Source organism: Frankliniella occidentalis, unplaced genomic scaffold (assembly GCF_000697945.3).
Source record: "Frankliniella occidentalis isolate FOCC.00 unplaced genomic scaffold, Focc_3.1 Scaffold29, whole genome shotgun sequence".
Taxonomy (NCBI): domain Eukaryota; kingdom Metazoa; phylum Arthropoda; class Insecta; order Thysanoptera; family Thripidae; genus Frankliniella; species Frankliniella occidentalis.
In genome coordinates, this window is record NW_026267159.1 from 144969 (window position 1) to 161421 (window position 16453).

Below are 16453 nucleotides of genomic sequence, written 5' to 3' on the forward strand. Positions count from 1 at the left end.
TTAAACAGCCCGCCGCCTTTGGACAGCTTCTGCTACGCCGGCCCCCGCGCCATTTTAAACTCTCAATATTTGCTTATTATGCAAAAGTAATCTCGAGGACGGGCGAAAAAATAAAAATTATATATACAGCGCGAGCGACTACAGTGTCAAGAACAAACAAAAGTAACATAAATTGAGCTGTCGCCGGGCCGCCGCGGGAGCAGAGTTTCTCCCCGCTGCTTCTGTGTGTGCGCGCGTGGTACAGCAGCGCGTCTTCCAGACGCGCGCCCCTCTGCATACATACACAACATCGGAGGCATGCCACTCAACATACGACACATAAGCAGAGGCGGGGGGACAGGGGAGAGCTGCCGCATCCTACTCCGGCGCGGCCACGCGAAGCCGACGCTCTCTTTTCTCTCTACGCCCCGACCCACCGTCTTCATTTCATGGTGCAATTCACGTTCCTTTGAGGAGAGATGGGTGATTGCGTATGTTCAGCAGGGGGTTGGTTGCTGAGAGGCTCGGAGGATGGGAAGGAAACACGCCGGAGGATCGCTCATGTGTGGCGCGATGGATGATAGATACAGAATTTGTTATCGATAGCATCACTTTCGGGGAAAATATTTGCGTCTATCTGTAGGAAAGAGCCAGTAGCAGAATGGATTCGGTAAGCCGCCAACGCATTTAGCCGGGCCTAATCACGAATTGGTCTATCGTGCTTGAAAATTTTGCGCCCGAGCGAAAACAGTTTAGCTGGACCATCCCTGTCTTTATTTCGCTGTTGTTTTTTTGTCGTTGTTTTTGTTGCGTTTGGCAGATGGCGGCAGGCGGAATCACTGTTATGTATGACGTTGCTTCCTGGAACGCATCACGCCCAACATACACGGGACGGGCGAGGTGAATTCGACCACGCCAGGGTTGAGGTTGGCACATTGGCAACCGCGACACGCGCGTTCAGACTGGTCCACTGACGATTGGCTGGGGCGGGGCGGGGCGGGGTGTACCGCGGGACGTGGTGGCGTGGTGTGGCTGGCTAGTGTGGTGGGGTGGGTAGCACATCGGTCGCTCGGTCAGGAAAATGCACTGCTACAGAGCGGTTCTGCCACAGGCGAATCACTAATCTCTCTTTCGGGGATAAAAACCACACTGTTAAATTCCCACAAAGCGGCACTTTGCAGAACTGCGAGTCAGAAAGTAAACTTTGTAGTTGCGAAGAAAATGCTTCGTACTTACAAAGGATATCTACATCCTTTGGAATTCTACAAGACATAGCTTTGCAGGAATTTAACAGTGCACCGTCCTACAGAGGTGCGTAGCCTCCCTAGCTGTGCTATGGTGAGCTAATCAAGGGATCACACAGAAAGTGCATCAGCACTTCGCGTCACGAACCTGCCAAGTTCAGCCTATGTCACGCTGTTATAGCGCCTGGGCTGGTAGGCAACATCTTGTCTGCAGTGCATGTGTGCACTGCGGGCTGGCCTACCTCGAGTCTTGCAGGCGCTCGGCTCGTGTAATTTGCCGAAAGAATCCGAGAATAGCGGACGTGCTTTCTAGATGATGTGCCCGTATGGGAAGCACACACAGCGACAGGTTGCTGGTCTTTTTCCGGTATACATCTGACCAGCGGGAGGTCGCTCTCTGCTATATTATTCCAACAGAAAGCTAAAGCTCTTCGGGGGAAAGGAAAAGAGGGGCTGCTTCCGCAGTCAAGGCCGAAGGAGAAAGCGCGCAAACACAGATAGTGGACCTCATTTCCTCGAGCCCATCCGTCGCACTGTTCCCTGCGCCCTGCCCGCCCCCGCCCCCTCCCTCACCCGCGACAAAACGACGCTAGCGAGTGCTCCCACGAACGGATCGCAAGACGGCGGCGGGAACGGGCGGGAACAGGGCAGAAAATAGGTTCCGCAAAACGTTGGTCGAACGAACGAGCTGGACGGGGCCATCAAAGGTCCCGACGATGGAGCTGGAGGACCATCAAAGGCCGGGAGCGTGGCAGCCGCACGTCAAACAACACCAGTGCTGCACAGTCGACGAGGAAAGTTTTTAGCAGATGATACCTTGAAAACCTTTTGACTAAACATAAAGAACAAGTAACTTTAAGGTGTCACCTTGCTTTTTCTCTTGATAAGGACAGAGAACCAAGCGGAGACCAGAAAACAATTTATCTGGCGCTAGAGGAATCAGTGAGTGACTGTCCGAGTGTCGCGCTTCAGGCTCCTTCCTCTACCCAACAATACAGCGTCAGGCAGGTCAGGGCGCCTCTCAAAGCATTAAGGTAACGAGACGTGGTCCATTTGCTGGACATTGCTACCGTGCGCCGTGCCGGTTTTTTTTCCAGCGGCGTCCTCAAGGACCTCTAGTCTGCGATTTGGATCGCCTTAACGGCACGGCAGCGGGCGGCGGGCTCAGGTGCGCCAAGGCCGCCATATATAGATACGAGTCGCATAGGTCGGACATGCGGACAAAGAACATCCTCGACCAAAAGTACAGGAAACGCATACAGGAACATAAAGGTATGAATACTGTATTTCCTGGCGGGGGCGGCTCGCCAAGCTCTCCCGCTCCCTTGCCCCCGATTAACCGCGCGGTGTTATGTTTTGGTCCGGGCGACAAAGGTCATATCTCACAACGCCACGGCCCCAGGGCGTAGGAGGGATGCGGATTTACCGTCGGGCCTTATTCTTCCCCCCGCAGGATTATGGGAGGGGGTGTGTTGTGCAAGCCCAACATTTTGCTCGCGCTGCCTTTTTTCCGTCAATCCTAGAGGGCTTGACGTCGCCCCCGCCCTCCCCGTTTAAGGAGTGCGTCTGGGCCGTATCCAACACTTGGTGCTAGGCGAGGGGTGTACCACTTCGATATTCCATGTACACATTGAAAAATATTCCAGACATTCCAACCAAAAGTATTCCAAATATTCCACCCAAAATAATGTCCAGATATTCCGTGAACAACAAAAATCCGAATGGTCGACCCCTCGTTGCTAGGCCCCTACTAGGCAGGCTCACCCTGTGAGTCGAGCCCAGCTGGAGCAATGGGCCGACCGGCAAACAGATTAACTGGACCATCGCCGGGGAGGGCCAGCCAGGCAGTGGCCAGGAAGGAGGCAGTGAGCTTGCTGCGGAGCGAGCGGGAAAGGGGGGGGGGCGACTAATACCACTCGACCGCAATATCACCGCGCTTAAATCCTATGCTTCCACACGGCGGCACCGAGATGCTAGACTGGAAATGATCTCGCCCCGGTCGCGGTATCGGTATAACAGAGCGGGCGGGATGATATCAACAAATATTCACAGTGATGAGCTCTGTCGAAGCTGGGATCGCACCGGTGTAATGATCACGGTGAAAAACAGTGTATCATTTTTTGAGGAAAGGGGGGAAAACGTTGAGGATGAAGTTCCATATTTTACGAAAAGTCCTCCAATGTCGCCACAGATGTTGAGGAATCTTCTCAGGAACAAAAATTAGGAAACAATCCCACATTGTTTGAGGAGACTTCTTTGAAAATCTTAGAAGTTTGCCCCAAACCAATAAGAGAGTTCCTCTAAGACTTCCCTCTTTGCTCTAAGGATATTAGGCATTGTTTCTACCGTGATGACTTACAATACCTTGTGATCATGCGTATCATATATGCCAGTATTTGATGAAACCAATAAATATGAATCTAAATCTGTGAAACGAATTCAAGTGCGCCGTTGCGCAGCGCGGGGGGGATGGCTGTTGAGCCAGGGGATAGTATAGTTAGTCCTGCCCCGGGTTCAATAATGTGCGTGCGACTGCGGCCCGAGCCCGAGCCCCGCCCCCGCGGGCGCGAGCTGCTGAGCCCCGCCGCTGCCCACCTGCGCATCCGCGGCACGCCTCGCTCCGCTCGCGTAACGGCGCCGCTCGCACAGTCTGGCTATCCACGGCGGGGGTGTGCGGGAGGGCTATCCGGGCAAAAAGCACTATATCGGCGACCTAGTGGACCGGGGCGGGAGCCGGTGCTGCTGCGGGGCCCCGGCCCGGCCCGCGAGCTCACAGCCACCCGCAACCCCCCAACCCCCTGCTGCGCGGGGCAAGGCCGGCGGACGCGCTCGCCCGCACCCGCCACGCCATGCCACGCTCAGATAAACTGCTAACGGCTTAGACCGTGTTGACCTACGGACCACAAGGCGCGCGCCGTGAGAAGGCCATGGCGGGAGGGTGGGGGTGGGGCGAGCGGAGGTCCAGTAACTTCTAAATGGTGGTCGCGTCCAGGTCGCGCAGCAGGGTGCGTGCGTGGCGCGGGCGGGGTGGGAGCAGCGGGGCACTTTTGGGAGAAAACTGCGCAGTATGTAGTACGGGAAAAGTCTATGGTGGACAAAATTGTGTGGACGTCCTTTGCCTGCTAGAGTATAGAGGTCCGCGTACATCATTCACCGTTGTGTCCATTGGGCACTTATTGTGTGTGCTCCCACTTCCTTTAAAAGGCCCTCGTTGACATCGCAAGGACACAAAGCGTGGAGGCAATGCTTCGTCGACTTTTTTACAAGTGTAAGAAGCGGGCGGGTGACAGTGGCAGAAGGGCGGGAGAGAGGGCGGGCAGTAAGCGCGTAGGACCGGTGGTAGGGGTGGAAGAAAGGAAAGGCGGTCGCTCGGAAAGGAGCGCCGGCCGCAAAGGCAAAGGGCTTTCCCGTCAAGGTAGAGAAAGGAGGCGGAGGGTCTTGGAGGGGGGGGGGGGGGTCTTGCTTCGCCGGGGAGGAGCTCTTCTTCTGTGGCGAACGGGCGGCCCGAAACAGTCCTGCTGCCCGCAGAGCGTATCATTCCGTGGGCCAAAGTTACGGCAGAGCAGATAAAAAGGTCGTAGTTTCGCGGCGGGGAGGTCAGCAACTCGGTGACGCACTGCTGCATCGCGTGGCGTAGTAGTTGTTCATCCGGAAAGGAGCCGGCACGAATTACGTAAGCGTTGGGAGTGCCGAGGGGCGTATCTCTTTGTTTGAGGTCCCTTGTACACGGTTCAGGGGTTGGGGGCTGCTATGGTCAACGCGCCTGAGAAACTGCGTTCTCAGAAAGCTAGTCCTTAAACTAAGAAAAATGTTTTTATTCTGAGCAGATTTAATGGCTTTGGATGCATGGAGAACATTTAAACGAAATTCTCTCTATGCAATTGTAAAATTTCCTTGTATTATTCCAGAGCACTTTTATTCTTCAATAATCCAGAAACCGCTATTTAGAGTACAGTTACCCGAAAAGATCATATCTTACTTGTGGTGGACTAGGAAACGCGTTTTGTTAGTGCGGTTAGTGTATACCCAACGCATAACCCTTAGATGCACAAAACGACCCTTCCCGAAGCCGAGGGGTGTGGAACTGGTCAAAAAAGTGTACACATGATTGTGTCTAGACAATCATTGTTTCAGATTGTGTGTGATTGTTTATGATTGTGTCGATGATTGTCTCTGATTGTTTCAGATTGTTGGGTCAATATTGAGACTAAATTTTAAAAATTGTGTCATGATTGTGTGTGATTGTTTTAGATTGTGTGTGATTGTTTTAGATTGTGTGTGATTGTGTGGATTTTGTGTGATTGTTTCAGATTGTGTATGATTGTGTGTGATTGTTTCAGATGGTTGAATAAATATTGTGATATATTTTGCAACATTGTGTCAGATTATGACCTGATTGTTTCGTGATTGTGTGTGATTGTCTCGTGATTGTGTGTGATTGTTTCGGATTGTGTGTGATTGTTTCGGATTATGTGTGATTGTTCACGATTGTGTGTGATTGTTTCATGATTGTTTCTGATTGTTTTTCCCGATGTACACGTATTGTGTCCAGTTCCACACCCCTCGCCCGAAGCATAACATGCTGTACGAAATGTGATCGTACGATTTCTTTTGGAGGTTACTGCAGCGTGTGCATGGTGCAACAACCACAGGCCTGGAGGGGTTTACTCTGCGCCGTGTCCCGTCGGCTTCGGCGGGGATCTCTACCCGCGTGAGCCGCGCCACCGCCACCCTGTCAGCGGGCCGTGTGATCCAGGATTGCACCCTCACCTGGCCCCCTTCACCCCCTTCTTCCCACAACCCCCTTCTTCGGACTCCATTCCCATCTCTACGGCCCAGGGAAACACAAGAGACTGTATGGAATGCAATGGAATGGCATGGGGGATGAAGGTCCCCCGCTGTAGGAAGAATGCTTGAAATACTTCAGATGGGCTAAGGAAGAGGAAAGTGCCCGTGCACGCTGTGCAGCCCTCGCATTTTGTGCACGATGGGCCAAACAAGGGAAGGGTGCGCGGGGTGATGACAACACCGCAAAGATTATGCCAGGTGGCCTATGAAAGCCCGGTCACGTTTATGCTGCGATGCTGTACGGCATGCAGCAGGTGTGCCGGACAGTATAGAGAGAAAAGTTTGCGTCCGCTTATTGATTGAAGCAGCTGAACTCTTGACTAGTCCGTCCTGGCTGTCTATTACGGCTTCGGCTCGGGTACAGCAGCCAGAACCGGCTAAAAGCCTTCACGGCCTTGCCGCGCCACTCTGTTGAACGCACAACCATATGATTAATTTTAATCTGCGGTAAAAGCCATATCATTGCGGAAAAGAAATTCTCCTCTACTAAAAATAAATAATAATTTAATCAGCTCGCGGCTTGTGGATGGACATGCAAACCAGGAAAGATGCGAGGCGTGGGACGGCCATTCAAGCGTTTTTCAATGGCCGTTTGATCCATCGGCGGGGGAAGCGGGGTCGTACAACCCTCCGCGCAGCGCTGATGATTACAGCGGCGCCCGACTCGATCGGGAAAGACGAAAAAAAAAACAGAAAAAAAAACAATGGGGCTAGGGCATATTTTACCATGAATCAGCTGCCGCGTCCGTCCGACGGAACGACTGAGTGCGCCTCGTTTGTTATCGCCCTTGGCGCGTCGTAAAAAGACGCGCAGAAATAGAACTAAACTGGAAAAACAAAGTTGAGGCAGGTCTTTGGTGCCTTTTAAAATGTGCTAAATTTTAGTTCACGGAAAGTCTCCGAATTCTCGAAAATTTTGTATCTTTAGGACACTTTTTTAGTCTTTTTCCAGAGGTGTTGACTGTTTAGTATGTGTCTGAAAGTACATACTAAAGTCATTCTTACCCCAAGAAGAGTGTTGAGTCCTATCTTTGCTTTTCCAGTCTGTGTTTTATTCATTTCTTCTTAATTTTGAGTGTGCAGCGGGCTGCCCTTGTTCCCCCACTCCCGCTCCGGCCTCCACGAGGAAAGCCGCTGTGGCGGTATCGATGTGACAAGGTAGAAGCCGCGGTTTGGTGTCATTTGATATGCTTCTCTTTGTGGTGGATCGAGAGACGCGGCCAGGAGGTGGGGGGATAGGGGGGTGGGGTGCGGAGAGGTCTTTTAGGATCAGCAGTATTAAAACCATTAAAACTTTGGTATAAACGTGGACGCCAAAAAGGTTCCCAGAGATAAAGAAAAATTAAAAAAAAACATATCCCGGGTGGGGCTGTGAACGATAGAGCTGTGGCTGTGGTGCGGGCTCCACCGACAGGACACCCACCAACTGGAAAAAAGGATTCAGTCGTTATTGTAAAAATTCTCCGTCGTACACTTAAATAAATAGTTTAATGTTGGTACTTTTAACTCATCCTTCAATTTACAATTTCAATTTTATAGTTTTAAACTGCGTTCACAGTTTAAAAGTCTCAAGCTGTTGTGAAACGGTAGATTACTTTTGCACTGCCCTTCACACCATTCCAATCCAATACGACCAATGCCTTCCTCTCAAGGCCGCGTCCTAAGGGGCGACTGCCGGACCGAACTTCGGCTGCAATAACGTACTAGAGTTCGGGCGGAGTTTTCATTAAGGAATCTTAATGTTTGCAGCAAAATGTAGTATGTAAGTACACGGGCGGCTCAAGAGAGCCCAGATAGGAGTTTAGGAGAGACGGGGAGAGGGGGAGTGGCGTAAGTCCGAAGACGCCGCAGCGCCGAAGGGGCCAACTTCTCGAGAGCACCGTGGGTCCCACTTGAATTGCGATTGGGCAACCGGCGCTAAGGGCGAAGGAAAAGGGGGGGGGGCGGTGGTAGGTGAAGTGGCAATGATTAAATTAGTTATGACGCCTCTGTAAGACCGGTAAGCACCGGGGGACCCCGCCGTGAGAGAGCATGTAAGGTCGGCCTTACGGCCTACACCGCCCCCTTTGCCGGCGCGCTACAGTGTTGCAGGGTCAGATCAGATACTCGCGGGGGCAGCGGGGCCGTGGCGTGGTGCCTTGCGGCCGGAGGCAGCAGGCGGACCCTCCGCAACTCTGTAGTGCGCGTGCAGAGATGCACGCCGTACGTGCTGGTGCCGGGGAGCGCCCTGCCCGGGTCCGCCGGGAGGTGTGCTTCAGCAGGAAGGTGCTCCTATGGAGTGGAGTGCGGGTCACCGCCGGCAGAGGTGAGCGAGGCACAGGCGCGCCCGCCAACGACCTCTGCCTACTGTAAAGTTACTGCCATCACAAATTCTGTTTCAACGCCCTCCCCCGCGCGCGCGCTCACTCACACACACACACACACACACACACACACACGCACACGCACACGCACACACACAGAGCTTGCACTCAACTCCCACGCAACATTCATGTACGAATGGGCCGTAGCAGGTGTGCACAACGCCTGCTTTGTTTACCGCAAACTCACTACTTGCGGCTTGCCGGATTCGGAAGAGGTCATCAGTGTTGGACTGGCTTCACCTCCATTGTGTAAAAATAAACCAATTATTATTCGAAATATAATTCACTGTCGCCTGAAAGAACGAACAGAAAATTTATATTCTCAAAGGCACTTAGGACTTTGAGTATTTGTTGTGCTTCCTTCCTTTCCTTCTAAGATGTATCTAAGATTCCTTATTTTCTAACCAAGAAAATTTAGCAGTGTAGTACTACCCACCCCCGCACCACCTTTCTTGGGGTAGGTTTAACACGTGCCTTTGAAACACGTGTAGGGTTCATACCCCCGGGGCCCTGGGTGGGTATAGGTACCCACAGCCCCCGAGTGCTGAGTGGTGGTATGGGCCCTAGGACTGCTGCACCCCGGATGGTGTACCGCAGGGTATGAGCACTACTGTGACGGGGGCAGGGCGGCGCGGCGCACGCGACCCCACTATCGTTCCGAGCGCACAAACCCACCGCGGCCCCAGCAGGTGTGCGCAAGTGTGGCGCCTGTCCTCCCGAGAGAAGGTCATTTGCATATGCAGAGTGGCACGCGCGCACACTTACCAAGAAGAAATAGACGGACGTGCCAGAAGCTGGTGAATAAATATCACACCTGCGCTACTTTTTGCGTTATTTTTCATTCATTTCCAGGAAGCCACAGCTGTCCTCAACTAACCTAAATATTGGCAAGTCCTACTAGGTCGACATGTGTTTGAAGCAGTACCGAAGGGGACGCAGAAATTTGTCACGATGACGTCATACAAATTGATGTCACTGGTCAAAATTTTGCCATTTGACTGTCTAAAGTGGCGTTACAAGGAAATGTCAAATGCTGATTCGCATATGACGTAATTTCTGACCGTCGAGCTGACTAAATTTTGGCTACAGTGACGTTAAATTGATGTCATCGTGTCCTTTTAGGTGATGTAGAAATGACTCCATAACTCAGGTTAGGGAGAAAAGCCGTAAGCGAGGCCGTAGGACGGCCGACGTGATGCTTTCTGATGGCTGATGATGAGGTCGTCTGTCCCTGTCAGTCTCTGACACCCGCCGCGCGAAGCAAGGTGCTGCGGCTCGCGTGAGGAAAGCCGATATATTTCTTTTGATTTTCTTTTTTTCATTTTAAAAATGGCGCGCAGCCTGTCGTCCCCGTCAACGATCCACAGAACTCTGTGTGACGACCCCGCATTGAGTCGCGACGCGACGTGGGGTTCCGCCGCGAAGCGAGAAGCACAGCGTCGCGACGCGAAAGTGTTGGACACACTCAAGCGGCGGGCTGCGCTGAAAAATAGAAAGGGACAAGTCACACGGAAGACGCCATCTGGCTTTTTTCGGAGAAGGGGAGGGGGCAGGTTTGCGTGTCGAGAAAGGGGCACGCTGGTCCAGCAAAGGTTGGGGAACCTTAATAAGCCACCTGATGGGTGGGCAAAAACATCACGGCACGGCCTGCGACTGTATGGGCGCGCCTCCCTCTGCCTCCCTCGGCTCCCTCGACTGTGCCGTGCCGCTCCGCTTGTTGCTGCTGGAGGGCTGGGCTAGGGGGTGGGGGGACTAATGCGGGTGAGGAGGCCTCAGCCCGCCCGGCCCAGGCAAGAGATACTGTACTACTGGACATTATCGGTACGAAGGGAGTCAAGCAAAGAAAGTAAACCCCCTCCCCGTCCAAGTTGTTGACAATGGGCGCTGCGCTGATCTTCACCCGGTGGCACGTGGGGGTTCGGTACCACCCGCACGTCCGTGATTATGGAGTAGTGTAGAGTACACCCCGAAAATCCCAATGCCCGCTCTGCGAGGGGTCGACCACTCACATTGTTTGTGTACATGAAATATGTGGAATATTTTCTGGGTTTTCTTGGATTCTCTGAAAAAAAATTGTTAGAATATCCGGAATATTTTATTTTATTTTATTTATTATCTGGAAAAATTTTCAGTGTGTACCGGGGGATTCAGAGAAGACGCAGGTGCAGACGGGTTTGCCTACCCGCTCTGCCCTGTCCCCGTAAGGCGCCATAGCCCTTTGGGTAGGCAAACCCGCCCGCACCTGCGTCTTCTCTGAATCACCGAGTACGTGAAATATCCGAGTGGTCCACCCGGGTCCACCCCTCGCCGTTCTTGTAAAAAGAAAATGTTCTAACTGGACTCAAGAACACTGCGTTAGGACAATTATTATACAATAATTTCTTGTTACAATAGCGGGTTTTTCCGGGTGTCGTCGTGGATGGTCTTAGAGGTTTGTTGGGGGGGGAGGGGTCAGACTGAGCCAAGGGGGAGGGGTTGCGGATATCAGCAGCGAGGTCGCCAACAGGTGCGCCGTCCGCCCGGCCCGGCGGCCGATACAGTAAATTTCACTTTTCATTCCCGGTCCCGTCCGGTCCCCTCCCTCCCGGGGGGCAGCGGGGTATCACATCGCTGCCACCGCCGCCGCGCTCACGGCCCGCGGGGACCGCTGGCTTAACTCAGTGAGCAGCGGAGGCTGGGGGGGGGGGGGGGGGGCTTCCACTGGACCTGCTGCACCCGGCTTGTAGACGAGGCGGAAGCACAAAATGGAAAAGTGACGCCGCGCCACAGCCGAGCACAGCCGTTGGGGCCCCCGGGCCCGGGGGACGGGCGTCCAGGCCGAAGGCGCCAACCGAGCGAATTGGATATCTCGCGCCCCGAGCTGATACACTGCTGCCACTGCTGCTGGCTGAGACGGCGTCGAGCCGTTACCCACGGGAACAGGGCCGATAAAACAATACTCTGGAAAAGTGTGCTGCTGGCGTGCACATGCAAAGTGCTTAACAAAAACAAATCGTTGCACTCTTTTAAGTGTTCAACCTCAGGGTTTGAACATTTAAAAATTTTTCAAATTTATTGCTGAACACTTGTAAAAACTTCTATCAACCGTACACCTAACAGCGTGCACCATGGAGCTGAACATGAACACTGCCAGCATGCAAGTTGCACACTATTTTTGGCAGTGTCAACATTCCGCCCCCTTACCTACCCACGCGCTTCATTTTGTGTCTCGGTGTTCCAGGTGTCCTTTTGCCAGACCGTGTCGGTGCTCGTGTCGGCCTACACGCTGGTGGCCATCTCGGTGGACCGCTACCTCGCCATCATGTGGCCGCTCCGTCCGCGCCTCTCGGGCCGCCTCTCGCAGGGCGCCATGCTGCTCGTGTGGGTGTTCGCCATCCTGACCGCTCTGCCCATCCCCATGGTGACGCGCCTCACGCAGCCCGACAGCTGGCACGCGCACTGCGGCAAGTGAGTACATCCACAACCACAGAAATCACACTACTGGGTGGTGTAAATTAAAGTGAGGACCGTAATGCTTCGTTTTGCATTTTTCAAGAGTCGATGATTTTCTCAAAAACCCGATCACAGTTTGTCGTATTTGTCAATTTCTGAGAACACGCGTTGTAGCAAAGCATGATTGCAATTTTTCTCGTGTTTTTTCGAAAACTTTGTTTTTTAAAGTGAATTTATCGGAGTTGATTAATCTCTTACAACGGTGCCAAACCAAAATATGCAAAAAATATATAAAATATGTGACAGCTGCGCTACGTTAGAAAAACAAGCCTCGCGGTGCGCTCAGCCGTGTGCACTTTCTTTGTCTCACACCCCACCTCTGGCTGGCTGCAGGCAGCTCGCGCCAGCTGCGCGGGCGTGCCGTGAAATAAAGCAAACCCACGGTATAATTAACTCCATCCCCGGATTTCACGTCCTCTTGGTTCCGGGTGCTGAATTGGCATTGAGGTGTTGGCAGGAGTACGGTTGGATGGGAATTATGTGAGGGATGAAAATGGATTTCGCGGCCCGGGCCAGGCAGGCATCCGCAATGCCAAAACATCAGAACAATGCGAGAGGAGAACCGCATGCAGTTGCTCTGGTGGGTTTTGCGGTGACAAAATGGGACCTAACAGGGGCTGTGCGAATATGCATTCATCCGCCAAACGTTCCGTCGCGTTGGTAGCCCCTTATTTAGGAGGAGGCGTTAAATTGTTGATAAATCTATTTATTTCCTCCCAGGTGGGTTTGCCTCGAGGACTGGCCCAGCCCGCTGTACCGGCATTACTACACGCTGGCGCTCATGTCGCTGCAGTACTTCGCGCCGCTCGCCGTGCTCCTCTACACCTACACGAGGATCGCGGTCGTCATCTGGGGGAAGCGCACACCGGGAGAGGCGGAGAACTTGCGGGACCAGCGGCTGGCGAAAGCCAAGCGAAAGGTAAATTCCAAATTCAGCTTCATATAGAAATTGATTTACGCCATAGTAGTTAAAATTTACGTTTGGCCAAGCTAAGTGAGACATCATGGCTCCACATTGCACCATCCGTACTATTATATTTTCCTTTTCTTTAAAGTCTGCGTCTAAATTTTGTATAGTAAAAGTTGTGGAGATAAGGAAAATAAAATAATAAATTCTCGTTTTTTGGTGGAAGGGGATGACGCCTCCTCAGGACTACGGGCTGGCCTTGGAAGTTGTTCTTCTCCTTTGCACTCGAGTCAGAGTCAGAGAGAGAGAGAGAGAAGGGGGGGGGGGGTAAGGACAGCGTACAGAATACTGGAGAAGAGCCCTCCATAACAACGAGCGGTGGTCGCAGCTCTGGCGTCATTTCTACTTACCGAGTGTCGTCGGGGCGTCCAGGGCGCCAGGGACTGGCGCGGAGAGATGTGGGATATGGCGGAGCTGGTAAGAGGGAGTGGTGGGTCGGATACACACCCAGAAATCGGCGAAGAAAGTAGAGAAGATAACACCTGCTAGAAGAACAACCATGTTCTCCTTATCAAGCCTGAAAATCTACATCAATTTTACTGTCAAAATGCTAATGCCATGGCATGAGAGCAATAACTTTTTCCTCCGTTTCCCGTGTGCTCGCCGGGCCGAATCCCATGCCGTCTGAAAAAGAATGCGGGGAACAAGAAAAACAGAAATCACTATCATGGCGCGACATCCGTTTTCTTTGCTCCCCGTGTTCTTTTTCTTCTTCTTGGCCTCACCGGGAGGATTTATTATAAGGGCTCCATACGGCCCCCAGTGCCTCTTGCACCTGCGGAGGGGCAGCCTCGGGGCCAACTGACAGCCCCCTCCTGCGCCGTTGGAGTGAGACTGCGTTTGACCAACACGGCAACGGTTGTTTGTGTGCAGGAGGCGGAGCGCTGTCCGGAGGAGAAAAAGGACGATGGTCGTGATGAGTTGTGGTGGGAGAGGGGAACACAAGCTGGAACTAGGGACAGATAGGGTAACTGGCGATTGGCGAAATGTAAAATTGGAAATGTGCTGTAAATTTACAAACAGATGCCTATTTACTTTGCAATCCTCAGTGCAACACTCAGATCGTGCCTTGCCGTCATAGATATCTGTTGATCGGGGTAGCGAGAGGAGGTTGGTTCGCCGCGCGCTCGCCCGGTGGCGCCACTGGTCCGCGGGGGTGGGTCGGGCCGCCGGCCGCGCTGACGCTACCCCGTGCGGTCCGAGCTTACCCCGTGCGGGGGGGATCAGGCAGACCGATCGGCTCAGTTGCTGGTTTCTCAAGGGGAAAGGGGGGAGGGCAATTATCATGCCATTCCCCAATTAGGTTCAGGGATTAGTTCATAGGGACTAGAAGGGGCCCCGTGATAATTTTTTCCCCCGGCCATCAGGGCAAGAGAGCCCAGCCCGAAATTGTCCTCCTTGATGCTCTGACAATTGAGAAGAAAGATCGCCTCCGAAGTTTGCCAGTTTCTCGTACCAATCTAAAATGTTGGTGAAAGAAAAATGCTTGTGGGTGGTTACTGCAACACGCCACGCCGCACGGCCAACGCTACCCCTTCTTCTTGTTATTCTTCCTCCATAGCGGCCTCCATCAGGACAGGCAGTGTGGGTGACATCGTGAGAAAAAGAGAGGAGACGGCGGGGTAGCAGCTCCGTAAGGCTATTAGGTGCCACCTCGTTGCGTAGTTTCGTAGTCGTGTAGCCGCGTATAGCCGCGTGTAGCCGCGTATAGCCGCGTATAGCCGCGTATAGCCGCGTATAGCCGCGTAGCCGCGTCGGCATTGGAAAGGGGTAATGCGGCTCGGAGACTGTCCGCTGTGACGTGTAGTGGCTGCGTGCTGTGTGACGTAAAAGTGTAGGGAGCGTACGGAGGACGCTGCATTTCCACTTTTCCACTGGGTGGGTGCCGAGGTGCCGAGGCAGGCAGGCGGCTACGCGACTACGAGACCACGAGACTACGCGACGAGGTGGCACGTAATAGCCTTACTGGTTTCCGCCATACGAGTAGTTATTTTATGGAGAGGCATAAAAACTGTACTCGTGACCGGAATGAAAACTCATGAAACTCATCGTGAATATCAGAGTCACTGTGCGTTCCGCAAAAGAGACATGAAGCGAGAAGCGAGATTGATAAAAGAGCTTCCACCCTTGGGGCCCAACCTAACGCGCTGTGTGCATGTCGTTGGGGTCCGGGCTCGAGAGGGCTAGAGCGTGTGAAGGGGGAGGGTGGCAGCAGCGGTGGCAGACAACGAATCTTCTCCGAAGAAAATCTTGAGTGCTCCCAGAGGGGTCGGGCGGGGCTGGGCGGGACCGGGCCGGGCCGTCCGCAGCTTAGTTGCGGAGACATGTCGCCGCCTGATCCTGCTGCACAGTGTGTGGGAGGGGCGGCGGGGCCGGGCGGGGGGCACCCCCCAGTGTTCTTCGGCCACCACCGGTTCGAGGCGGCCTCCGGCCTCCACCCTTACGCAACATGGAAGGCTGGAGGAGGGCTGCTGCTGTGTGAAAAGTTGCCTTTGTGGGAAAAGTTGGGAGTGCTGCGGCGAGGCGCAGCGTGGTGTTCCGGGGTGTGGTGTGGTGTGGCAGGGGGCGTGGCGGGGCGTGGCATGGCGTCGCAACGATTCCCCCATCATTTGGTGGTGTTGGTGGCGAGGCGTTGGCGGTAGAGGGGCTGTGTGGTGGTGCTGCTGGTGGTGGTGGCCGTTGCAGCAGTGCTTGCAGCCGCCGAGACGCGCTCGTCGCGCCACGTTGTGTGTTACCCGCTCATCGGCTCAACTTGTGTTCCGGCTGTTAAGGACCAACGTCACGCCAACCCGCCATCGTTACCTTTTTCGACCGCGCGCTCACCCTCTTTGGAGGCAGTTCGCACAGACAGATCTCGATGAGCAAGCGCGATGAGCAAGCGCCGCTGGGTGTGCTGGGACGGGACGGGGACGCCGCAGACCGCGACACGCGACATGGGGTTTACGCTGAGCTGGGGCCGGGTGAGCGAGCGGTGCCCAGGGCGCGGGGAGGCTGGCGGGCTCGCGAGGGTGTGCGTGTCTGGGGCGCTCACTACTCACTACTAGTTGGGTGTCGCCCGCCGGCAGTGGCGGAATGAGGCCGAAGGTCCTAACCTCGCCCCGCGGCGGGGGGTGTCCAGTCCACGTCCATGACGTGGACCGACCTTCCTGCTGGACCCAGTCTCACCGGGCGGTAGAGAGGTCGAAGGTCGCAGTGCGCGACGCCCGCCCCTAGGTCATCTCATTTTGGTAGTCGAAGTCGGCGATTTCGGAGGTACGCACATTTAATGATAGATTAGACCTAGTAGAGACCCTGTGCAAAGTTTGAGCCCTGTGCGATACAGTCATGAGCCCTAATTTCGGACAAAATTGGCTGTTTTTAGTGTGTTTCGTGGACACTTGATTGAGTATGAAAAATCTGTTGAGATTGGAGGTACTCTGGGTCAGGACCTACCGAATGACCCCCATATTGAATGTATAGCTCAACATGGTCAGCCAGTGTAGCCCTTTAAGTGCTGTCCGAAATTAGGGAGTGAAAGTGCTCTTATTCCGGACACATGCCCTAATTTCGGACAAATAGGT

The 16453-nt window shown here is 53.7% G+C and overlaps 1 protein-coding gene across 1 annotated transcript in view; it reads left to right on the forward strand.

The window, feature by feature from the left end:
- The window catches only part of LOC113202271 (RYamide receptor-like), a 56867-nt gene extending 43008 nt beyond the window's left edge, over positions 1 to 13859 (forward strand). Inside the window, exons 4-6 of the mRNA XM_052265683.1 lie at positions 11655 to 11881; positions 12647 to 12845; positions 13767 to 13859. Coding sequence (XP_052121643.1) covers positions 11655 to 11881; positions 12647 to 12845; positions 13767 to 13859 — 519 coding nt within the window. The remainder of the gene's footprint in view (positions 1 to 11654; positions 11882 to 12646; positions 12846 to 13766) is intronic.
- Positions 13860 to 16453: the final 2594 nt, after the last annotated feature.